Raw genomic sequence first — 27,831 nt, forward strand, 5'->3', positions numbered from 1 at the left:
GGGGCGGGGTCCCCTTATAACGTTTGCGTTTCTCGATATAAAAATTCCTATCTCATGCTTTGTACAGATCCCAAATGTCGGGCCCTTAACAACAATAACAGTTTAAAACAGCCATTTTACAGGAAACATTTCTTATAATTATGATAATAGGGTTTTGTTTATTATAACACTTTGGATGAACATGAAGTTAAATGCCTATTTAAAGCTCAGTAATTTATTATACTGCTTAGATAAAATCCAGTGAAATATGAGTAATTTATAGTAATGAACAAGATTAAATTTCATTGAGAATTTAAACCAATGCCAAGAAATAACTGCTTTCTCGAATAAATTAAGAATACGGTATTGAAGTTATTGCTTCTTATTGGTTGCCTTTTTATGCCTTATTTTCTCATTTTATTTTAAATTTATCTCGTGATTTTACATAAAAATTTAGTTCTGGGTCAGTCACTGCAATTATTCATAATGGACAGTGACTTGGCCAGTGTCAGATAGCATATCATGATGAAAGGTTGTCCGTACAAAAATCTGCATTTTCTTTAAATCAACAGTTTACCAACGATTAGGTACCTTTCCGGTAGGTCGTTGGACCCACCGAGGTGCCCGCTGTGCTGAAATGATGTACAAATGTGCACCTGAGGTCTTTTTCAAATTGTAAAGCTCGAAAGTCACCATATGACATTTAAATTGTCGGCGTGACTTAAAAAAATCAACAAACTAAATCCTTTGATTGCATTAACTTTATACCTGGATTTCCTGTTATGTTGTACAGTTCGTAAGATTACAAGAACAGCTACAAAAACAACTACAGCTGCTATCCCAATTGCGTACCAGGGAGTCTCTGCCGGATTAGCTTTTTCACATAATTTACCCAGTAAATTCATCGGCGCATGCGCATTCAAACATCCCAATACCATCCATGCATGTTCCGCCATTTTGGCAACCATAACTTTCACATTCGTTTATATTTTCTTCGCACAAATCTCCGACGGTTCCATTTACACAACGGCAGTTAAAACCGCCATCGTGGTTTTCACACATTGACCCGTGCTTGCATGGAGAACTCGTGCACTCGTCGACGTCATTTTCGCACAAAGTACCAGTAAACCCACATGAACATTGGCATTGAAAGTCATTAATTAGGTCAGTGCATGTTCCATTGTTCATACAAGGAAGACTGGAGCACTCATCCTTGTTTGTCTCGCAAAAACGTCCTAAATAATAAACAATTCATAAATCTGCGTCAAAGTCAAGTACCGTAGTGTTATTGGCTGTGTGTTGTATGATTGATACTTAAGTATTGGACCATCTTAAAATACATGCATATGAAAGCCTAATAGTATCAAATAAAATATAAAAAGGCATAGTAAGTCGAATCAAAAGTCGTAATAATGCAAATCAGAAGTCGTTATATATCGTCAATTTAATTACCATATAAGTACTATTAAAATGGCAAAGTAACGTAAGAAAGGAAGAACAATATTAACCTGAATTTATTGCTGAAGATATATACTGGTAAATATGCCTTGTTCTTATATTTTCGGTGGTTCTCATATTTTCGTGGCGTCCTTTCCGGTCGCGAATGACAGCTCGCGCAATTGATTTTACTATCCGAAAAGCACTCAAGTTTTTGCCGACCCTTGTTTCTATCAAATACTACCGCTAGAATGCGTTTTAAACAAGTAAACTATATAAAATGGAGTTAAATATTTATAATAATGCCCTTAAAATATAGTAAATTTGCAAATATTTTCCCCAAAAAAATAAATAACAGACTTTTTTGTGTTTGAAATTTTTCCGTCCTAAGTATGCCATATTTGTCTACCTTGCGAGATCCACTTGAGTGAACGCTTGAGTTTGTATAATGCGCAACATAAGTTTGTCGCAACATGTTAACCTATGTTCAATTAAAAATCAATAAAGAGCGTCAAATAGACGTTTTTGTCGTTTATTATTTATTATTCCTAGGGTAGTTTAAAGTAAAATCCATGCTTATTTACACTTTATAATTCTTTGGAATCTATTCCTCCATACTTTTAAAAAAAGAAAACAAATTAATATTCCAGATAAAACGAGTGTTTTCCTAATATTTCAACACCCTTTCTTCCGGGAAATCCTCCGAGATCAACATATCTGGTGCCGTTGATCCCGATAATTGTAGGACTGGTCCAAACACCTCCCTTTCTTATGATCAGGAAGAGGTCCTTGTCAATCATGTCCAGACTATGGCAGAACTTTGATACCGATATTCCAACAGCAAGTTGAAGCAGCTGGCAGGAGATATGGCTTATGAAATGTAAGCCAAAGTACACATCAAGCCAATGAGCAACAATTGGTCGTATGGGTTCTTGAACGGCTCTAGAGCATAAAGTCTAGAAAATTAGAAAGCTCGAGAGCAAAGTCTTCTACACCAGAGAAGGTGACCGGTTATTTCAAGAAGCTTTAGGAGGTTCTCAAACAACACAACTTATTGGAAAAACCACAACACATCTACAACCTTGATGAGACCGGCTTGCAGCCAGACCACCGTCCATATAATGTTGTTGCTAATTCAAATTCTAAGTGTCAGGCCATCACTTCACCGAGAAGCTCTACTACAACTCTAATTGGATGTGTGAACGCCCTTTAACAGTCGCTACCTCCTTTCTTTGTTTTCAAGGGGAAACGATTTAACCCATATCTGATGAAAGGCAGCTCTGTTTGCGCTAAGGGGGTCATGTCAGACTCTGGTTGGTCCAATGCTGCTATATTCCAGCAATATTTGGAAGAGCATTTTCTGCCAAATGCCAGACCCTGCCCAGAAGACAAACAGCCAATCATTCTTATCTATGACGGACACAGTTCGCATAAATCCCAAAAACTTATTAATTGGGCTAGGGAAAGAGGACTGATACTGTTTGTCTTGCCAGCTCGTTCCTCGCACCTGCTACAACTACTGGATGGTGCCGTATTTGGGTCCTCCAAGAATAATTATTATTCAGAATGTTTCCAGTTTCATGAGCAGGTATATTGGTCAGATTATCACAAGATATGAGCTTTGCAGTATCGCTTGTAAAGCTTACACCCGAGCTATGTCACCGTCGAACATCCAGTCAGCTTTCCGGAAGACAGGCATATTCCCTATAGACCCGACCGTCGTATCTTTGGAGAAGTAATTTCCTTGTGAAAGCTTTCGAGAGGAAAAACCAGTGCAGAAAGTCAAGTCTTTAAAAGAAGGCAAAGAAAGAGGCCGAATCATTCCTCCTTCAGAAGGAAGAAAATATGTCCAACAATCGCTTGTCATGGCCCTAAAATATAAAGGTCGCAAAAAGACACCCCCAGGCCAGATGCTGGGGGGAGGTAGAACGCTATTTTACTGGACGCCGACTATGTTCACGGAAATTGACCAATATTCACAGCAACGAGCTCAACGTACACATGTTCGCCAAAAAGTTCCACTAAACCCAAGTCAATAAAGTCACGGGCTAACAGTCAAATAGCTTTCAAACCAGTGGTCTTAACCAACCAGAAAACTTACCAACCTACAGTTTTCTCCCTCGGATTCCGAGGACGAAGACGACTTGGTCGCTGAATCTGATGTATGCTGGGCATGTGTAAGAAGCTGGTTGCCGTCGAATGCTTTGCACAATTTGTCTATGCTAAAGATCGTTAATTGGGCTCAGTGATTGGACGCACCTGTCGTTCTGCACTACAGTTAGAGTTGTCAGACGCCATTCCACTTTTCTGTGTCCTCATTTGGCTGTTTAGATATGTTTAGCAGTTCATAAAGTTCATTGTATTTTTTTTATTTCGCAATCCTTTAATGAAGTAAATATATGTTGAATGTCAAAAGATTTTCATATTCTTTGTTAATGCTATTAAAATTATTTTAATTATTTCTTTTCCCATTTTTAACGTATTTTCAACTACATGTAGCAACAATAAAGAACACAAAAAGTATCTTCGCCTAAGAATTCATCACTGAGTCCTATGACTAACTTTAACTGATGTCTCGAACTAACTGAGTGCAGTATAGAATTTGAGCGCCAGCAGCGTTACTACCGAAACGAGGCCATCCAATCAAAATCCCCGAAAATATGAGACAGCTTCCGAGCGACACAGACTACAGATAGTGAAAGTAGAGAGGTTAGGATTTCATAAATAAATGGTTTTATTTCGTATTTTTAACGGTTTCTTTTCGTTTGACATAGTTTTTACTTGCTGTTGATGTTTTTTCTCTTCCATTTATTATTAATCTAAAAACGGTTGCGTAAATTTAAAACGTTAAACACTAATGACAACTTTTTGTTATTTGTCAATATAAGTTGACTGGGTGAATTATAGGTCCATTTTGCTGGATGAAATACAATTACACTGAATTCACATGTATCACATCATTTAGTGAACATGTAATAAACCACAGGAAATTGACATTCTATATGTAAATAATTAAAACATAACGGCAAATATACCCCTCAATACTTTAAATAAACACAAGGAATGCAACAAAATTATTTGTTGACATTTGAGTAAATATTGCGAATTTATTATTATGCAATGCTTTGATTTAAAATATCAGCGGTTGTAAAAGGAATAATTTTGTATTGTGTATCGAAATTGCTGAACTAGTTTGTTAACATTGATTTTCCACGTGTGTAATTAGATAAAATGTGTATAGGCGTTGCATTCCTTGTGTTTATTTATAGTATAGAGAGGTATATGTATAGGACGAGGTCTTTCTGTTTAGGGAAGACCTGGTCACAAATTTCATGTGACACCGAGAGCGCGTAGCGCTCGCTACGCGCTCGAGGTGTTTCATGAAATTCGTGACCAGGTCTTTCCTAAACAGAAAGATCGATGTACGAGGCCGATATCCAACTTACACACCGTCAAACTATTGACCTGAGCAATGGCTGATCCGAAGCATTTGATGTAATGCACAAATAATATTTTTATTATTTACATGACGCATATACGAGGGATGATCAAAAATTAACCGGACTTTGTAAATGATTCTTAACCTGTTAAATGAATTCACATAACAATACACGGAAAATAAATCGGAATCTATCCCCTAAATGATACAAAAAATACCAACAAGAAATATTAACAAAGAAAAAAGTTATGCTGTTATTGGCATGCACATGTAAAGCAATGCGGCGCACGGTATAACTTTAAAATTGACGTTAACGACGTCACAAGCGTATTGTCCTTAACGGAGCAGATTTTTACTCATTCACGGAGTAGGCCAATATGTGGTACAGTCATGTTATTGATGCGGCGGATCCACTGCTTATATATATTTCTGTACAAGTGGGTATCATATTGTATAGTAATAGAATGGATGAAGATAAAGAGCTACTGTAATGACGCAAACTTCCGTTCTTTACTTCTGTAACTTTGAAAAATGACACATGAATTTAACTATATTATGTATTACAAATAATGTAAAATAATGTTGCTGAATTATAATGTATCATACATACAAAAAAATAACAGAATAATACAAAGATGATCAAAATTGTCATTTTTTTAAAATAAATAAAACGCATAGCCAGTTTGAACAGTGACTGTTAAATTGTTGACACAATTTATCCATAAGACTACTGCGTAAAATAAGAAAATAATTGATACAATTGTAAACCAAAAATAAAATACATGTAATAAATGCATTAACTATTGTCATTTTAAAATCCTCAGAGTTGACTGCACCGTCCCGTAGTTACTGTCGAACATCGTTGACAATGCCCGCAGTCAATCGACAGTCATTTTTCAACGTCTTGGCGATTGACGTCACCAACGTCCTTGAAAATGTCTTTTTTTTCTGTCTCTCCCTTACTTGTTTTCTATTTCTCTATTATCCTTTCTTAATCCTTTAAGCTAATCAAAAAATATGCTGTGGCTTTCTGAAACTTTTCCCTTGATAGCCATAATCTTTTTCTACGTTTTAAACAGTTTCTCGTCTTTCATATGACAAATTTTTCCTATTGATCGATTTTCGTGACATTCCGACGACATAGTTTTAATGCGAGTATTTCATTAACATGTGACGTTTGAATTGTGATTTCAAATATAAATATGGTTTAAATGAAGTAATTTTTACTGACAATGTCAAAGATACGGTACATGACGTTTTGGCGTATTTTGAAATCTCAATGTGCCATATTGTGAAATACACGCAGCATAAAGCGCCTGATGTCAAGGCGAATTTACGCACTGCGCCGGGTGTGCGTTACTATGGTTTCTTTATTCGCTGTTACGGACAAGCTATTTGCATTATCAGGTTAGATATAGTATCAGTTTACAGGTATTGTTTTCCGATTAAGAGTGATATATAGCAATAAGTGATAGGATGAAAATTCTTCAATTGCCAGTCACAGTCCGGTTAATTTTTGATCATCCCTCGTACAGGTAAGTTTTTTTTTCAACGTTCTTCTTAAATACAAGATATATTTTGTATTTAACTTTGCTTTTCCCTTTAAGATAATAATAAACTAGAAATGTGGCATCATGCCACGGATGCCCCCGCATGCATCCAAAATTTCAGATGTTATAATATTTAGTTCCAAATTTGTTTGCACAAATTATTTTTTACATTTTAAGTTTAAAGCCCTTAAAACTTTTCAATGTTAACACAAACCATTTTCATACAATGTTCAAGGCACTGAAATTATTCAGTCTTAACTTTTTAAAAATAGCATATTGCATATTTGTAGCCAAAATAATGGCTACATACATTTCCACAAAAGTATGAGTGCTGAAACTGAAAGTTCAAAATTTTCAACATTCAGGAAAGATAAGTTTGTCCAAAATCATTGAACCACGACCAAATTCAAACTTAAACTGCTTATTCCTAAGATGTATCTATATTATTTTCAAAGTGAAAGGGACATAACTCTGCCAACTAATCATCAAAACATGACCAAATTCCAACTTGACCTGCCCATTCCTTTGACATATCCATATGTCAAATTTGAGTTTGAATATGTATCACTGTTGGGTATAGCCTGGGTTCCAGTCTATCGATTTTTATGTGATTCTGTTCGGCAAATCGACAATTGATACTATCAAAACCAGAGATGTTGTACGTTATCTTTCACGATCGAGTATGAAATAGCGAGTATCAACGCCTAAATCCCAGGCTATGTTGGGTAGATAATGAACAGAAACTGTAAATTTTATATTATTTTCAAAGTGAAAGCGGCAATTCTATGCCAAACATTCATTGAACCATAACCAAATTCGAACTTGGCCTGGGCATTCCAAAAACATATCCATATGTCAATTTTGAGTTGAAAGTGTTGTACCGTTGCGGAGATAATGAACGGAAACTGAAATTTTCATATTGTTTTCAAAGTGAAAGGGGCATAACTCTGCCAAAAATTATTGAACCATGACCAAATTAGAACTTGACCTGCGCATTCATTTGATGTATCCATATGTAAAGTTTGAGTTGAATGTGTTGTACTGTTGGGGAGATAATGAACGGAAACTGAAAATTTCATATTGTTTTCAAAGGAAAAGGGGTATATCTCTGCCAAAAATCATCAAACCATGACCAAATTCGAACTTGACCTATACTTTCTCATGATACATCAATATGTCAAGTTTGAGTTGAATGTGTTATATCGTTGGGGAGATGATGAACGGAAACTGAAAATTTCATATTATTTTCAGTGTAAAAAAGGGGCATAACTCTGCCAAAAATCATCAAACCATGACCAAATTCGAACTTGAGTTGAATGTGTGCAACCGTTCTTAAAATTATGAACGGAAACTGATGATGACGGAATGACAGAATGACGGAACTTGACGGAATGACGGAACAGGGTAACACTTTATGTCCCGGCCATTACATGGTGGGGGCATAAAAAGCTAAATGCGCAACTTGTCAATAATAAAGTGAATAGGTCTGTAATGGAAGATGTGTTACAGAATGATTAATTATGTTGGTAGTATTTCGTATCAGACAATGCAGATTCTAGGAAATTTGCCCTCGGACAGTTGCCTTCTCGGACGTTTGCCCCCCCCCCCCCCTCTTTTTTTTGCTGTTGATACTTGTCACTCTCGTGTATAGATATTTTGTATGCCAATGGAAACATATAGTTCATTTATTTATGGATGCTATTTTGACTATCAAAAATTTGTGCGATATCTTTTGTGTATTTAAGCACAATAAAATTTCGGCAATAGGCTATAAATTTGGGTAGCATTTCTTAAAACAAGGAGGGGGCACATGCCCGTCCTTCCAAAGATATGAGGGGGCAAATGACCGCTATCGCAAAAAGGGAGCAAACATCCGAGAGGGCAACTGTCCGAAGGGTAATGTCCTGATACCCAAGAGACTACAAAAAAACTTACATATGTATATTGATGGCAAGTGTGAGATACATGAATCGAAACTATATTTTATATACTGCAGTAGCAGGTTATAAAGTGTCCTAGAATGAAATATGATCGGTCATCATAAAAATTTTTATACTAAGTCACTAATAACTTTATTAACATTTTAAAATCGTAAGTATGCTGTGATTACTGCTTCATAGTTTCATAGATATAAACTTGAAGCATCCATTTTGTTACATTGTGAACTTAATGACAGAAGAACCACTTAGATTACTATGACATTGAAAAATGACGCGATTAAACAGATAATTAAACGTGTCCTAACTTTGATATGCTATCCATTATTTTTATAGACGGATGTTGGAATAATTATGGCTAAGTGCATTCAATAAACATTATATTGTTTAAAAAAATGTATCCTGATTTTGTAAGACAGGAACATTATGACAATCCATTACATTTTATTTCAATTTTTAATTTTTGATTGCATTTCATGTTTTCTTTGTCTGCGCATTGACAGGTCTTTTTTTCCACGCGTATTTCATGACCAGGTCTGTCTGACTAGAACAGACCTGTGCACGTGCAAAAGATAAACCTCATAACGGACTTTCTTTTGTTTAAACAGGTCTATCTGAAAAATATAGACCTGTCACAAACAATAGAGGAGGTGTGTAATTGCCGTTATTTTTTAATTATTTGCCTATATTTTTCAATTATTGATAGAATGTCAATCTCCTGTGAATAAACTAAGTGTATCGTAATTATTGATAGGTACGCTTAAAAGGGTGATAGTGTTTCAGTTAAGTCATAATAAGGAGGCATTGTCTTCTTTGTCTTTGTAAAACAAGACTGTTCAAATTAGGAAGTATCTAATAGTTGGGTGATTGTTTGCCTCTAATTGGGTGAAAGCATTTCCTAATATGAGATTTATTAATCAGACTGTGGCATTAGGACATATCCGTTGAGAATTAAAAAATTAAATGCACTTGAGCAAATAATTAGATCAATATTGTTCTTCCTTTCTTACATAACTAAGCCCACAGGGGGAAGACGCTGTGATCTGACATTATCCCGGGCCCCCTCCCCCCGAAGACCCTGCTACAACCCATTAAAAATATCAATTCAAGTTGATTTGCACAATAAAAATTCATAAAAACAATATTCTGACACGTTTCGACGATTTTCATTATACCCCTATACTATAAGTTATAACAAGGGTACCGTCTTCTGTGCGCTTCCAGCGCTTTGATACTGCCCAAGTTCATATCTAACGTCGAAACTCAGCCAAAACTCAATATAATTTTAAAAACATGGTCTCGATCAACGCAGCATTGATAAATGTATGTAATAACAACAGTCAATTTTGGAAATTTTGGCAACTTATTTTGATACAACTCCCGAAATTGCCGGTGACTTGAAATCTGACAAGATCTGATTCACGTAAACATTGAAATGTTCATCAGAAACGCTAAGATGCGTAGAAAATATTATTGCATCTGTTAAAACAAAATATTCAATAAACATTACCACAAAAATACACTCCGAATATATTTCCTATCGTGGCGTAACGATCAAAGTCTATTCCGATATTCCCGTCTTTTGTCATGCCTCCATTACACAAACTTGATCTGGAAACGGTAATGCGCAACTCTGTATGGTTCTCGTCCTCGCTTATACGACGGCGTACGATTCGGTACCAGTACTTTGTAAACATAAACACGTGTAAATATAGCGCAAATTTCGAAAGTTTGTCTAGAACTGTTTTCGCACATTTTCTGTCGATATAGTACAGAAATCACAAAATGTCAATAGTTTCCTGGTAAACATATTAATATAACACTGTATTTGTACACTGGAGCTGCCAATATTTTAGACACGTGTTTATGTTTACAAAGTAAGTTTGACTGTTGTTATTACATACATTTATCAATGCTGCGTTGATCGAGACCATGTTTTTAAAATTATATTGAGTTTTGGCTGAGTTTCGACGCTAGATATGAACTTGGGCAGTATCAAAGCGCTGGAAGCGCACAGAAGACGGTACCCTTGTTATAACTTATAGTATAGGGGTATAATGAAAATCGTCGAAACGTGTCAGAATATTGTTTTTATGAATTTTTATTGTGCAAATCAACTTGAATTGATATTTTTAATGGGTTGTAGCAGGGCCTTCGGGGGGAGGGGGCCCGGGATAATGTCAGATCACAGCGTCTTCCCCCTGTGACTAAGCCACTGATGAGTTATGGTATTAAATTCGCGTTATAACACCTTTTTGGCGTTATACCGCCTTTTGATTAAGAAAAAATATATCTCAAACAGTGATTTTATCGCTCAATAACATCACTGTTTGGAGTTCGGATGCGAGGAATTATATCACGAGGGCGTAGCCCGAATGATATAATGATGCGCATCCGAACGGCAAACAGTGATGTTATCAAGCGATAAAATCACCGATTTGGATATATTATTTCGATTCTAACACACCATCAACAAATAAATGCTGCCGTACTTATTTTAAGCGCGTCGGATTCTTTTAGTGGTTACGTCACATGTATAATGATAACGTCACATATCTAAATATAGAACGTCAACTGTGACTCTGTTGCATAATAACACACACTTTCGGTTCTTCTATATTCAATAGTGAAAAATGCGGGTCGTGTTAGAATTCGCGTTATAACGCCTTTTGATGCGCGTTATAACGCCTTTGATTCTCGTTATAACGCTTTTATTTGTATAATCACGCCTTTTGATTCGCGTAAATATGCTTTTCATTCGCGTTACTACGCCTTTTTTGCGTTACTACGCCTTTGTTTCGCGTCACTACGCCTTTTTCGGGTTATTACGCCTTTTGTTTTGGGTTATAACGCCTTCTTAATATTATATTTTATTTAATTGGATATTATTAGATTGTCGTGCATACAAGAATATGTATATCGTTACAAACAGAAGACCGGAAATAGAAAATTGTATGACCGTAGAATTATAATTTAATTAAAGTTTTAGAAAAAAAGAAGATAAAATAATACATGTATTAAAATGTTAAAAGAATAGGAGTACTTTTAATTTTCTCAGTAGGGTCGGCTTATTTTTCGCATGAATACATGATATCAAGATGAATAATAATCGTTACAAACCATGAAATCCTTCTATGCAAATGCAAGCAAAGCTACCAACATTATCAACACACGTGGCATTATTCTTGCATGTGTGATTCTGACAATCATCAATATCAACGTCGCAGTATTGTCCCGTCCATCCACTTTGACATGAACAAGAATAAGTTGTTTCCAGAGCAACACATGCTGAATTCTGACAAAGGTTATCTTCACAAAAATCAACTTCCTCCGTGCAATCCAGTCCTGTCCATTGCACGGGGCACGTGCAATTGAAACCGCCGTTATAATTATTACAGGTGCCGTTGTTTTTGCACGGGGATTCAGAACACTCGTTTATATCTTGTTCACATCGAGACCCTATAACAAATATTTAAGATACATGTGACAAAACTAGTAAAATGTCTGTTTGGCATACTAAACCCAAAAATTAAATATGATCATCATTTTGGTCAAAACCATTCATACCAAAATGACTAATACATGTATTAAAATGTTTAATGAAAATGAGTACATTTAATTTTACAAATAAGGCTGGCTTTTTTCATGAACACATTATATGAAGATGAATTATAATCGTTACAAACCATGGAATCCTTCTATGCACATGCAAGTAAAGCTACCAGCATTATCAACACACGTGGCATTATTGTTGCACGGGTTATTCTGACATTCATCAATATCAACGTCGCAGTATTGTCCTGTCCAACCACTGTTACATGAACAAGAATAAGTTGTTTCCAGAGCAACACATGCTGAATTTTGACAAAGATTTTTTTCACAAAAATCAACTTCTTCAGTGCAATGTAGTCCTGTCCATTGCACTGGGCACGTGCAACTGATACTGCTAGTGAAATTAGTACATATGCCATTGTTTTTGCAGGGGGAAACTGAACATGCCTGTAAATCTTGTCCGCATCGGGACCCTATAATAAAAAATTAAGATGTAAGTCAAACACGATAATAGAACTCACCAACTAAGCGTTGTCTTACTTTTCATAAGTACATACAGCGGCGATGTAAATGTATGGTTAACTATACACTGTTGAAGCAAGTCAGATATATTCAAATTCAGGCATTCTTATTGGACAAAACGTAGGGAAAACAAATATAATTTAAGACTTAAAGAAATATGAACATAAACAAGAGTATCCTAGTGGTGAAATGAATTCGAACCTTCATTTTCGCACATTTTCTGCCGAGTTTCCGCGAACCAGTTACCCGAGAGCTAGATATTTTGTTCTGTGACGATAGCCGGTGTATTTCTTAACTTGCATATAACATTTTAATTATCTTTCGGAAATTATCAAAACTAATATGTTCGTTTGGCACTTTTCACTTACAGTAGCATTAAAATGACGTCATTCTTACAACGCAATTCATTCATAAATGACGTCAGTTAAAGCAAGAATTGTCTTACATTGGAATGTTAAACAGTTTTTCTGGTTTTTCTAGCAACGCGAACAGAGTAGATAATTCTGTGTGTTATACAAGAATATCCCGAAAGGAACGTTAATGGTGCCAAATAAATAGCTCTCGGGAAACTGTTTTTAAAAAGGCCTAACAATTATATGATTCACTTTTTCAGGACAAAATTACATAAAACAATATAGAATTCTTTACTAACAAAAAGGCCGCTTTAATATAGATATATAATACAATCTTTTTGATCAAATTCAGTTTAAAATATATTTGTATCAAAATTGTAAACGGCAAAGTGACATCAAAAATCAAACATCTTACATCAAATTCCACTCATTGAAATTGTACACTACGGTACCAGAAAGTTACCTGTGTATCGTTCTGGACATCTACACGTGTATGACATGTGCCCATCAATACAAGTACCACCATTCCGACATCCGTTATCTATACAGTCATCAACACTGCTGTCACAATCTTGACCGGTCCAACCTTCAGAAAAAAGTACAGTTGTAATTTCGTTAAACATGTTAAGTACAACAAGAAAAGCATTGATGCAAAGCATCAAAGGGCGTCCAAGCAAGGGATACAGCAAGTGAAGATGAACTAGAAGACATCTGATGGCCAGATATTCTTATAAACTTTTCAATGGTTAATTGGTTTTGACCAGTATTGTATATCATTTATGAATTCGAATGGGCGAACGAAAGACATTGTTCATCATGAACTTTGGTAGGCATGCTAGAGATTTGAATATTATTTTTTTCCACAGGAACTTTAATTCTATCAATATTAACGATAATATCCAAAAAATACAGGTCTGTAATATCCAAAATATACCCCTATATGGTATAAGTTTATTTATACTATATAGGGGGTATTTTTGGATATTATCATTAATAATGGTTATTTGATAGAATTTCAAGTTCATGTGGTATTTTCTTTGGAACATACAAAATAATAGTCGAAATGAACAAGGCTGTTAATTGATTTATTTGGGAGGTCAATCTACTGTTTTAATGAATTACTTCAATCAAAGCACTGAATGTACTGAAGGGGAGGCTATGACAGAATATTTCAGACTTATAGTTTCTTTTCTTTTTGCTTAGAATGTGCTGTTATTTCAATTATTACCAAAAATAAGAAGATATGCACATTGCGCCATTTATCCTTACTGTTGTGTTCAAACATTCATATATATGGTTAATATGGTTGACTATTCATTTTGTTAATATTCCAGAACATTTCATTGAGGTCTACATTCGGCCTGTTAATCATGCAAATTTTGAAAAACCTAAACTGCCATTTATAAATGACATACCAGCAAGTATGACGACTGTTCATTATAAGATCATAATACCATTTTACAACTGACGGTTCCTTATCAAAATACTCTAGGACTGTTCATCATAAATACTTTATGTCATTTTAATATCATTGAATGATAATAACAACTGCAAGTTATGCAACATTTTTATTGAACATAAAAATTATACATATTTACATGTACCATAATTGAGATCAATAAGATACTGTCTTGTGATGAGTATTAATATTCATGCGCTACGGACAGAAATTAAGTTGTCTTCTCCCGAAGCAAATCTCGAATAAAATCACGTTTCAGAAAATTATTCCCATTTCATTACTCGCCGCTGACTTTGACGGCTTCGGATAATATTAAAGCTAAATATTTCTTGAAAAAATACATATCTGCAAAGCTTATACAAAATTCAATCAACCTAAGTGAAAATTGATCAGGAAGTTATATCTTCTTTTTTTACCGCCAACACTCAACCAACTTATGGTAGTTAATCGATAGATTCTACATGTATTTTTAAACCTCACTAGCTTGAAATATATACTGCGGAAAATCTGTTGTTAACAGGGTGTGCGGTTATTACGTAGGGTTTTCCCTGTCAACTAGATGAGAACAAATTATGATTCGTTGCCCTAGAATTGAATAAACTTTCTAATTACACAATTCGGGGTCATTCATTTGATTGAAGACTAATCTTTGCGTCTTTCTCTGAAATAATTATTTCCTTGTTAAAACATATTTGACCACATATTTCTGTCATTTAACTGTTCACTTTACTTCCGATTTTTGTTGTACGGAAACACATGTTTCTATTTGTGTTTTCTAATCAATTCGAATCTATAATCAGTTTAATGGGATCACCACCGGGTAAACGACTACTAGGTACTTTGGTCATGTTTTTTACCCCAAATATTTGAATGTTTCTATTGGGATTAAAATGAGCATAGTTAACTAAACAACTGGTTGTATAAATCCCTGACCTGTCTAATTCTAATTATGAGATTAGTGGATATATTAAGACTTTCACTACAAAATATTCCTAAACAAAAGAGCACATGTTTAAATATATTCCTATACAAATAAAAGATCAGAATAGGGATCTGTCAATTGCCAGACGTATTTTTAAAAGATACTTTTATGTTAAAAGTTTGATAAATGAATTATGTAAGATGAAAATATATGTATTGTTTTTTTATTTTGCTAATGTAAAATGTAATCCTTACGGGTTTTGTAGTTAAATAGTTTTTTTTCGTCGATACATGGTTTTAGAATATAATGTTTTCAAACTATACGTTCATCACCATCAGTGAATTTTTAGTTAAATGTATGCAAATACTTTTAATTTACTAACAGCTATATGATATAGCGGTTTATCTGCGTACAGCCTCATAGGGTATACTAATAAAATAGTTTTCCTTAGTTATCACGCAAGCATGATCCATGTCTCTGATGTAAGCGACAGTTTACCATTATTTGTCTTTAAAAAATGTTAAGGACTATTAATGGTTTATAACAACAAAAGAACATGCATGATATTGAGACTACGGTGTTGCAACGTTCTAGTTAATGACCCGTCATAAACAGTTGGTCGCTGCGTAGTAATTAAAAAATGTTATCAAAAATAATAAATAATATTTGCCACCTAATAAAAGCACTTACTTATAAATTTTCATTTATGCTTTTTGTAAAAAAAATATTGATAAAGTTATTATGTAGAAGGGTTTTCATACTAGAACTATTTATGACCAACGTATGACTAAACCTGATTACCGCCGCAGTATGATGTCACGGAGTAGTAATTTTAAAAAAATAAACCAACAAATATCAATAATTTTTCAGAGAATTATTATCTTTACAAATTGCAGATATGAAGTTAAAGAATGAAAATATTTTCATATTGTAAATGTCTGTGATGACTGATGAGTCAGCTTAAAAGATCAAGGTACTATTTTTTGACCTGATTACCGCGGCAGTAAGATTTGACGAATGGTATTAACATTGGGGAGGCATGGCCTCCCCAAAAACCTCGTCTGACCAATCAGTGTGTTTACATTCCTATCAATAAACCCATAAAAAATCATGTCAAAATTGCAGACGAAAAATGATAATCCTATGATATAACAATTTGTGAAAAAAAAACCTACTTAAAGAGTGCAATTAATTGTTTGAACATTTCCTGCAAAATTCTCCAATTCGTGATTTAATACAATTGTGCGAAACGAATGACCGTTTCGGTAAACTTAGACTTCTTCTATAAATAGATTTTCGGAATTTTTATTCTATTCATAGGTAAAGCAATAACACACATAATAACCCGCTGTGTACTACAAAATGATTAATAAAAATACCGAATAGCTCGATTAATTGACGGATAAGATAATATCATTTGAATATGTTTACATTGCGAAATTATCCAGTTCGTTGTTCATTGTACATATCGCGACATTTAATTTTTGATAATCAAACATCCTCATACCAATCGGAATGTTCGGCTATTATGGCCGACGAAAAAGCCCGAAAAGTTGCAATTGCCCTTCCTCATTCCATATGGGGCGTCGTGCTTCGGCGCGGACGCCAATAACCATAACTGGTTTATACAAGTTTGCTTCTTTAAAAAGAAGCTTGCGAGAGGTCTTTTTGCAGCTGTTGAAGATTTGTTTATTTCGAAAATATTTGGAGATATAAAAGGCACCAGAGATTTTCCAAAACGGGCATAAAGTATGTTAATCAAACAATTTTAAGTCCCAGATTTACATTAAAAATGTATAATATTATATCATTTGATTGGAATAAACAATATATACTGCTGCATGCCTCCAACCACAATTATGGCAAGCAAATCAAACTTGAGAAAAAGTCGTACCATTTTCGCTATTTGCGCCAAAAAATCTCCGTTTCGTAATTTAGTCATACCAGCTCAAAAGTGAAAGGAGCAGCAAATAATAGTGCATGGTGATATTGTTGCTATAATGTTCACTATATCTATTTTTGGAACATTGAATTGTTAAATGCTATTCAGAAAACAATTCTTGATTTATACAGTTTAAAGGATTAAAAACGGAATGAACCATTGCTCGTAGTGTTAAGTAATGTTTCTCATTTTTTCTTGCACCGATTTGTGCACTTCGATGTTTATTTTTCGTTTAAGTTAAGTCGTATTTTGAGGCGGAGCATGCGCATTACAATTTTTGTTGACTGATTCTAATGATTTAAGGCTTAAAATGCGATGCATTAGCTTCAATTTGATGCACAAAAATTGATGCCGCCAGCAATCATTCTCAACACTGTGGAGAGGTCTGATGACCTCTCCAATAAGTCCTTAGCAATGACATGAATTTTGGCTCACAATTTACACATCAATTCTTGCACAATGGAAAAATGCAACAAAAGGCGGTATCTTTACAATTACATGAAATTATTCAGTCAATCTGACAAACTTCATCTTCCCTTAAATCTTAATGGATCTTTTTTTCTGAATGTTTCCTATTCCCCTATACACATATTAAACTAAATACGAATATCAGCATAAAGAGAATGTTTGTATAACATGTATCGAGTAAGGCAAGCTTTAATATCCCTCTGTCCAGTCACCATGCAGTTGTCATGTATCACAAATTAAACTTGATATTGAAGTCCCTTAAATAACGGTTAGTACGAACATCACAGCAGGTCATATGTGTAACAAACAGTTTATGGGTTACATGTACGTGCATGGTGTCTTTAATTTGGTCTTTAGATACTTATTATTACCGTTTGAAATGTATACAACGACTAACATAATTATGATACATTAATATATTTAAGATACATTCAAGTTAAAAAGTTTGAAATATCACATACTCGTGCCGCTTTTGCGACTTCGTAAAATAGTATTGCACGACTATGCTAAATGTTAGGGTTATAGTGGGCGGGAATTGGTAAAATATTGCAAATGGTGATAAAATCCGCCGTTTTTAAAATGGCCGCCATATAAATATGACATACATTCTGTAGTTCATTCAGTCAAATTTTTTCTTTCCAACGAAAATCAACAATTTGTTAAATTTCCACGTATAACGGTATTTTGATACTTCTTTAAATGCCTATGTAAAAAATTTAATCTGGCATTGGGTGCAAGATGATTATGAACAAACCGCGTTAAAATGACGTCATTTCGGTACATTTAAGAATTAAACTGCGTGCCTGGGATGACTACATATGGCCGTTATGATTGAAATTATTATTCATAATATGCTAAATTGTAAGAAGATTAAATGATGACATTAATTGACATGAACAATTGTTTAATTGAAGCATTAAAGCATTTAAAATATGATAGAATAGGGTAGAATAGGCAAAATAAAAATCTGACACATATGACAGTCCATATGGGAATATCCGTCAGTCGGATTACCGCCAATGGGCGGAAATCGAGAAGCCGTGTTACCGCCAAATGGGTGAATACCCTCAGGACAGACATGCCGATCCGAACCACAACATATTATAAATTACCAGTTCTTATAGATTCAATTACAGTTCCATGACTATATAAAGTGACTGAAGAAGTCTCCTCTCTTAACCTTTTCCCTCATATAAGCGTGTTTCGACGGCTTTTTGACCCCCCCCCTTTTGAGGCCCTAAACAGTGAAAAAATGCCCTATTTAGGCCCCAAACACTGGTTTTCGTTTGAGAAATGTTGTTAAAAAAGTGACCACTTTTTCGGCGCCGTCCCCCATGCAAATGTTACATCAGGGGGTTGCCAGAAGGGGGATGTGCCCCCTTATGTTTGGGGGGTTTGAAAGGGGGCGGAGTCCCCCTGATCGCCAAGAAAATTTTGGACATGTGACAGGCTAAAATGGCCTCAGGTCGATCTTAGGGTAACTAGTAACCGACGCTGAAAAGCCTTTTACTCTATCTCAATTCATTGAGATGTTGCAGCACTTTGAAATCAGTTTTGATGGGAAAATAACAATGCAAAATAGTGATTTTTGGCAATTTTGAGACGTCCCCTCGTTGCCATGGTAACAAGAAATTTACGATTGAGCATGCTGTTACAGAGGATATGGTGTAGTCAACATTTGTGCCAAGTTGCATCAATATTGAAGCATTTTTCATAGTTTCATAGCAGTTTGAACTTGTTACAGGAGGCTTTTCAATGAAAACGGCCATTTTTCGCAATATGCTCATGGGGTAAAAGGTTAGGTGTTAACACTGTTTTCTGTAAGTAATACTGTGCTTAAGAGCCCATCCCATCCCCATTTTTAATTTCAGGAAGTAAATCTTATTTTCCCCTTTCTACGACGTCTCTCTAGCTTGAATATAACTTATATAGAAAGTTTGTTCTCTGAACTTATTTCCTTCTCCACTCTAACTATTGTTATTATAATAAAAAAAAATGAGGAATTGTATTTAAAGTGATTAACCAATACCACAATAAATCTATTGACAAAGTAGATCAATTGCTCTTGTCACGACCATCTTTCCTCATATGACACCTGTTATCTTGTTAATTCCTGGAAGCGGACTTTAAATGAATTAATCATGTGAATGTAAGTTTCAAGAACTTGTTTCGAAATCGAGCTAAGAATAAATACATATTTTTATTATTATTACTGTATACTGATGAAGGATGGGCAAGAGATGTAGGACTCAGAAGACGGAAATATTAAATGTTAAATAAATCTTCATTGTTTACCTGCTGTACACAATTTCTCTCCGGTCTTATTGTGACATGTATAGTGTCCTCTGTAATCGTCTTTTGGTTGACAGAATACCGAACAATCGCCATAATACGCTAGGTCACAATATACTTTGAATGTCAGAGATAAACTGTAATAATGCAGATTAATAAAAAATATGAATCAATAAATATTATTATATAGATATATAAGTATGCAGCCATCATTTATGAATTCTAGATTTTGACAGCTATATTTCAGTATCTGAAATAATTAATCGAATTATTTTTGTTTAAATACGTACAGGTATATAATAAAAGGGTAATTATGTTGTAGCAGCGTTCTGAGGCCATGTATTATACTTGCATCGAATTAAAATTTATATTTCGCTAGTTTGCACGCTGCTCCTAGCAAAATACAAAGCATCAGAAAGGTACTACAACATTATATTCCGTATTTATCCCCAGAGACATGTACGTTTATTTTTATAATATGACATACCATGACATGTCTATTTAGCATTTCTATGTCCCTACGTGTCTGTCTAAGTAGTCTGTCACACCACGTGTCTTTTTTAGTTTTCTTTTTACCCGAGCGTAAGTTTTTGTAGTTATATGAATAGTTAAATTTGTCATAATGTGTTGTAGGTGCGTTAACAATTACATCATTGTTTTGCACATGTACACATAAATGATTTTAAAGAAATGTTATTTTAAGAACTTTATTCCACATACACGTTATGTCATAACATTAAAGATTTTACCTCGTTCGATTATTTAATGTAACATTTTTTTCTCCAGCGGTTGATCTAGACCTTGACGGTGTTTGCTCTATGAATGTCTGGTGGAAACTTATAAAGTCGTTTGTTTTCAGAAAATCAAAGTCTTCTACCCGAACCTTCAGTTTCATTGATCCCTTGTTAATAAAAAAATCGTAGCTTCGTTAACTATAAAAATGCAATTTAAATATCAACTTTTTTCAAAGAGTACTGTACCCTCAAAGAGAGTAAATATAGATCTAGTTGCTTGAAATAAAACGTTGGAATTTATTTATAACTTCTCTAATTTGCTTATATATAAGAGTTTTCTCCATCGATTCGATTCCTTCAACTGCATTCAGTACAAATTACTGAATTAATAATTAGATCTATCACCATTTTGAGGTGTGTTTTTATTTATTCGTGTGTGTTTTTTTCTATCAGTAGCCTGTATATATTTATGTATCTTTTAAACCTTTAAATATCTTACCGGCCATTTTGAGAATGAAAATACCATTGGGTTGTCAGTCCCACCGATACTACTATTGAACGTGTTGATCGTGTTGGTATCTGCAATTTCCCCTGTCTGAATAGAGCCATACTCACATGATGACGTGCTAGATGGTCTGTTACGTCAAATATGACGTAATTATGTTTCATAAAATGGCAAAAGAATGAAAAAAGTTTATTAAATAAAGTGATAATAATGTACATATGAAAGATTTTAAACAATTCACTGGGAAAATGTAGCAAGTATGAGTTAGTTGTTAATATGTGATTCAAACTTTTGAATTGTACATAGATGACTATAATCATAAAAAACAGGATGGTGGAAATTAAAAATTTTAATACATGAATTGTAGTGAAACTTACTTTAGAGGTAAAATGTTACTTAGGTAAATAAAAAACAATATATTAGCAACAGCATTATTGAGTGACATATCAAAGATTAAAAAACGTGTAGCATTACAAAAACTGGAATAGCACTATAAATAGTTTTCTAAAATTTAAAAAATAGATCTAATAGATTTAAATGTATTCTAAAAGAAATAAAAGCAATAAAAATGATTCAAATTGGATTTCATAAGAGCCCGAAATTCATAATAATGTGTATTTTTATATTCAGGGGCCAATACTCAATTTTCAATTTCTTCTAGAGATAAAGTACTATTACATACCCATTGCGGTCATCCAGGCACACTATAAATACATAATCACAAGCGCCAGCGCACAAGAAATTTAAACTAAATAACGCATCGCAACAACCATCATTATCAGCAACCTTTCCACCCGCATTTTTAAACGAGTTTAGATAAACCTCCACTGCCCCGCCACATTGTATTGTCTGCAAGCATAAAGAAACAAGAAATTACTTTAACAAAGGTACTCGTCCGGAGTCAAAATGGTTAACTTGAAAATGTTATTTCTAAGTTTTCATGTAAACTTACAGGATAGTGAACGTTATTGGTGGTCTCGTTATTTTGATCGAAATTATTAACTCAGTTAGTTATTGTATATAATAAAATTAGTAAGTTCTTATGTAAAATAAACTGTCCACAAGAAAATATAATGAGACCTTAACACAGTGTAAAATGTTTTGTGGAAAGACGTATGCAGGCTTGGTCCTACTTTTTCGTCTTTTCCTACGTTTCCTTAATCTTTTGTTGGCCTTTCTACTTTTCCCTGCTTTTGTGAAAAAAGCCCTAATTTCCCTACTTTTTTCTGAAAACATAATTCATTGTTTTAAGTAATCTTGTGTTATTTCATCTTTGTGATTATTGTGTACTTTCATCTTAATAATATTCCTAAGTTGTAGACTGTATATTTGATGTTATATAAGGAAGTGTAGACTTAGAGGGTGTTTCATGGTGGTGACATGCAGCAAGTTGTTTGAATTCTTCTGGAAAATTGCATATCAGTAAAATGTAAATTGACAACAAAAAGTTTAGTCTTCATAATTTTATTTTTGTTTTAATGAAATAGACCTTGTACATTGCAAATAGCTATGTTTCCCAATTATACTTATATTGCTAAGGGGGACACTTATCAGACCAGTATAGTATGTACATGGTAACTGACACAGAACATTGCTCTGATAATTTGCATAAAAATCTTCAACTTATAAATTTTTATACAGTGTAGCAGTGTTCTTTTCAAAATCTTCAATATAAAAAGTTTAGATAAATTATGCACAGATTTAACGTGAATATCATGGTGACATTTATAATGATAATAATTAAAGGAATTAAAAGTTTAAATCATCCTTACATTTATATTATATTAGAGAATTAGGCTAGAATCATTATCTTTCCAAACAGTGTTTTACATTTTGCTGAACAATCAAACCAAATAACTGTATTAATTGTTCTAAGCTTATTCTACACAATGTATTGGGTATGTCAAATGATAAATGTACTTTTTAAACACAAAAATGATACATATGGAAAAAATGTATTCATATTTTCAAAGGGATATACACAGTACATTGTTCTGTGCTTGATGGGCATGCTTGATATTAGCCGGGTTTCTATTGTAGTTAAATAATACTGACTAAAATGCCTCATGGACGAACAAAATATTCAATGTGAATTGGCTAACACAAAATGATGTAATTGGCCACACATAGAAATGTTGTGTAAACACAGGACGCAACATCAGAATATTCACGCTACTGGAACTTGTGTAGGAAGGCCATACAATGCTCAAGTAATGGCATACCATGCAGAAGAGGAAAAACATACACAGTTAGCAAAGGCAAGCTGAGATACATTGCAGAAACACTTCACACTTCTCAGAAACAAACAACCCTAGTACTTCACAAGGTGGTGGAGACGTAGAAAGGACATTGAAATAAACACAGTGTCACATACAGACCTTGTAAGAAGTCCTGAAATCCTTAGGGTGTTTCAGGTTGTCCATGATGGATTCACATTTAGGTATCATTATAGGTTATCTTATAGTTTTAAGGTTATGTTTCTTGGTGCCGTAAGTAAAGACTTCAGTATGAGCAGGAAACAGTCATCTTACATGCTTTCAGATGATCTGGGAATTATGAAATACCACATTCACAACTTATTTCTTGGCAATGATGGACTCAATGTGCATGAGACATTTTTTACTTATTAATGAACATGTCTAAGAGTTAGGCTTTATGGGGATTGTTAGCTTCATGGCCTGTCCCGTTCACATTGTTCACAATGCATTTAGAAAACGTCTAATTACTTATGGTGAAGAGGCAAAAGAGCTGAGTATTGATGTATTTCAATGGTTTATGTCACATCCATGCCGGAAAGAAGACTTTGCCTCCACTCTTGAAAAATTTGACATTTAATCTTAATGTGTTCATACGACATGTGCAAAGCCGTTGGCTAACTATACTACCATGCGCAGAGATTAAAGGAAAGCTGGGGAGCTTTGTATCAATACTTTCTTAAAGGTCTCCAAGTCAGAAAGATGGATCACACAAACACTTAAACATGAATCAGAGATACAAGATAATTTGTGAGGAGCTGAAATTAAAGGAGACGCTTGCACAGATTTTCTGTAAACCCTGTCACCAATTTTTGAGGAATTATTAAAACACTTTCAGACACAAAACTTCTCATTCACAACCTTTACACTGAATCACTGGCCTTGTTGAACATTACCCTGTTGAAATTCGTGAAGTTTGTTGTAGTGTAGTGTAAATTTGGACACTAATTTGAAAAAGCAGGAAGATACTGTTCCTTTAAATAATATGGACTTTGGGGCTCAAGCTACCCAAACATTATCAGAAATGGAAAGTTGTAGACAGAATATACATGCAGAAATTTTACCAGGATGTGAGCAGCTGTCTCATAAAAAAGCTTCCTCGGGAGGATAATGTTGTAAAGAATGCAAAACCTGCCCAAAAATTGATATCAAGATTGACAATGGCCTAAACCAATATCACGACTGATGACTTGACAAGAGTTTCTGATGATTGGAAAGTACATGTATACAGTGAAGAGGATGTTGAAAAATCAGTAATTTACAATGATGATGAAAGTTTGGAGAGGGTTAGTCAGTACTGGAATGACATTTAAGCTAGGAAGACAACAGTAGGATCAAGGAAATTCCTAACTTAAAAGAAAGTGGTGAAATCAGCACTGTGTATATTTTATAGTAACTCATGTATTGAATGCTGTGTCTTAGTAAACAAGATGGTATTGACTCCTCAGAGAGGACTCTTATGTCTCTCGAGGCCCTGGATTGCAATTGTATTACAAGAGATGCAGTACCTATCGATGGTGGAAATATAAACAGTGTCCCAATAATTGGAAATATGCGTCAGTTTGCACGTAATTCATTAATAAAAATATAAACAAAGACTCAAAGAAGAAAAAAGTGAAATGGAACTATTAAAGCAAAAAAGTTTGTCAAAAGCAAAGAGAGAATGATGAATGTCTGGAGAAGGTTAAGGAAAATGAGAAGCGAAAGACAAAAATTGCTGAGAAGGAAAAGGATGTTAAATAAACGGAAACAGAACTGGATGAGAACCTCTTGAATGCAAAAGTTAGGCTTAAAGATGCAACTACCAGAGTGGTGACAGGTATAATTGACAAAAATTTCACTGAAATCAGTCTGGCTCAAGTATGTAAGAAGTTGCAAAACAGAACCTAGACTTAGCTAGATCTGCTTTTGAGAACTGCAAAGTCCAAAGAGATGACATTGAAGATTGCTGAAAACCTGTCGAAACTTTAATAATTAACTTTGTCATGTAACTATGTAGTCTGAATATATATGCATATATGCAAATAGAGGTTAGTAAGACTCTTAAACCTATTACCTGTAGTGATATTTGTTTAGATTGTAATCTTTGTAATTCACCAAGCACATGTGTATATAGTCTATTTCTATATTGTCTTGATCTCCACATTGCTCATTTAAAATTATAGTGGATTGGTCTAAAATGTGTACATATTTACAAAGGTGTTTCAAATATATCTTAGATCAATAGAAATGTGCCCTTAGAATATTCTTTTGAAACATACATGTAAACTCTTCCAATTTAAGCAGAAGACTCACTCTTTCTTCTGTCATTTTTTTACATTTTTCTTAAAATAATGATTATTTTAACAGAATTAAGAAATCTCCCTATTTTTCATTTCAAAATTTCCTTCAATGTCTATTGTAAATTCTAAAATCTCACTCTTTTGAAGTTAATTAACCCATCTGAACATAGAAGGAAATTCACATGTTTGTTTTGAAATAATCCTTAAAAGCAAATACTGTTAGATTTCTAAGTGAAATACAATCCACATTTACATTGTTATATGCTATATATATGATGTCAGATCACTTATCTTACACGAATGAACAACACAGGTGATTTTTACTATTGAAAAGATAAGAAAGATAAGAAAAACCTTACTATCCATATTTTTTTCTTTTAAAACCCCTTCTTAAATTATACTTTCTTTCAAACAGAATGGCCCTAATTTTTTTCCCTACTTTTTCAACTGGGGTCATTTGACTGTATGGTTATATCTCAGCCATTTAACTAGAAAGTTAAAGAACTATCCTGTACATTTTATTTTAGAACTATCCTTTATACGAGAATGGCAAGAACTTTCCTATACATTTTATTTTAGAACTATCCTCAACATTCTATTTTTAATTAGATTCCTAGATTTCAATTTGTAATTTAAAGTCACCAATAGAAATTCACCTTATATTCAGTTCTTCTCTGTAACTCAAACTGAATTTAGATTTTAAATAAAAGGTTCTCTTAAAGAATAAAATGAAATACCAACTTTTGGTACTCAAACTCTAATATTGACCTATATAAACTTGTTTGCCATATAAAAAAGGGACGTGATTTTTCTCCTTTGTTAATATTTTGATTCATTTCTCAAATCATGAATAATATGCCATTTATTTTACATTTTATAGAGCGCTTAAAAGAGTATTTGCCATGACTCATCGCTATAAATGGTCATTTGTTAAAAAGATTGCTTTACATAATGACATGTTAGCTCTACTTAAACAACATGATTAATAAAACTGTAAAAATTATTTAAAATTAAAGGAAAACACTTAACATTTCGTCTACAATGAAATAGTTTTATGACCAGTACAGCTGATTTGCACAATCCAATAATAACATTAATAATAATAATAATAATAAAAATAATAATAATAATAATAATATTAATAATAATAATAATAATAATAATAATAATAAATAATTGCATTTTATTTAAAGGTGAAATACATAGATGATGTATAGGCTCTATTTGTTTTGGGTGAATATACATCACACTATAAGTTTGAAAATTGCAATATTTTCATGAACGTACATGTAGCTTCGATGTGAAATATTTAACATACATGGATTCAAAAAAATCTTTTTTATGGTATGTCTTATTAGAAATCTCTCAAGAAACAAAAAACAAACAAAATCAGGATTTTTCAATCGTTTTCATTTAATTATTGTTTTAACTGATGATCGATTTAATTAAGAAAATAAATGCATACTAATATACAGTACTGACTATTCTAACCTATTTGTAATGTTAATCTATGATAGAATATACGTACAGGAATGTGCAATATAACACAGGCGACCAAAGTAGTCCATAACATCATAGAAAAGCGATCCATTTTAAGTGGTGACATACATATCTAGTATATACTAGATATACTAGTAATGCTTAGGTATATCATTACTGTTCTTTATTTTCCTGGACTTAAAGGCTCATCATGTCCCAGAAATACTTTTATTTTTATTTCTTAAAAGATTTTTATTTCAATTGTCCTGTTATTGTTTCCAAAATGTCGCTTACTGGCCAAATTACCTGACCTTTCTTTTGCTTCTATTGCTTTGTTGGCAATGGGTACATATATAGTGACTTAAAATCGTTCTGTTTGGCATCAATCTGATAAAGGGTAAAATCAGGTAAACTGAAAACTTAAAATGCATTATCACGTGTTCTGAATTTATTTTTCAGAATGATATTTAACATCGATTTCATATATTTATTTCTGTTTTAGTTTTTATATGAACCGTTTCAACAACAATTAAGTTGACCTATTTATTTGTTAATAGATATTTTCCATAATTTTTCACAACAATGTCAATGTCAGGTTTGTGGTCGTAAGAGGGGATTCTTAAAAAATCAAAATCATCTTTCACGTGCCCTTTTATTGCAAACTATGAAGGAATTGTCTATGAACTTCTACTATATTTGTGTGTATGCCGATGCTCTTTTAGCC

The 27,831-nt window shown here is 33.7% G+C and overlaps 1 protein-coding gene across 1 annotated transcript; it reads right to left on the reverse strand.

Moving 5' to 3' along the window:
• Nucleotides 1-797: 797 nt before the first annotated feature.
• Nucleotides 798-27,685, reverse strand: LOC132734003 (delta-like protein D). Its single transcript, XM_060720704.1, has 8 exons — nt 27,157-27,685; nt 21,774-21,940; nt 21,086-21,221; nt 20,602-20,753; nt 19,856-19,989; nt 13,233-13,355; nt 12,029-12,367; nt 798-1,214 (listed from the first exon to the last, which is right to left on the reverse strand). The coding sequence occupies exons 1-8, from the start codon at nt 27,232-27,234 to the stop codon at nt 868-870; spliced, it is 1,476 nt and encodes a 491-aa protein (XP_060576687.1). The 5' UTR covers nt 27,235-27,685; the 3' UTR covers nt 798-867.
• Between the last annotated feature and the right edge of the window lie 146 nt (nt 27,686-27,831).

The sequence above is a fragment of the Ruditapes philippinarum genome, unplaced genomic scaffold (genome assembly GCF_026571515.1).
Source record: "Ruditapes philippinarum isolate M1 unplaced genomic scaffold, ASM2657151v2 ctg3372_1_1_1_1, whole genome shotgun sequence".
NCBI classification, from domain to species: Eukaryota; Metazoa; Mollusca; class Bivalvia; order Venerida; family Veneridae; genus Ruditapes; species Ruditapes philippinarum.

Bases quoted from the DNA above. Each gene is read 5' to 3' on its own strand.
- LOC132734003 (XM_060720704.1), bottom strand. From the start codon at position 27,234: ATGTCACCACTTAAAATGGATCGCTTTTCTATGATGTTATGGACTACT. The intron at 21,941-27,156 runs GTACGTATATTC...TTATGCTTGCAG, and splicing joins GTGTTATATTGCACATTCCT to ACAATACAATGTGGCGGGGC. The intron at 1,215-12,028 runs GTTTGTAACGAT...TTTATTATTTAG, and splicing joins GTGCATAGAAGGATTCCATG to GACGTTTTTGCGAGACAAAC.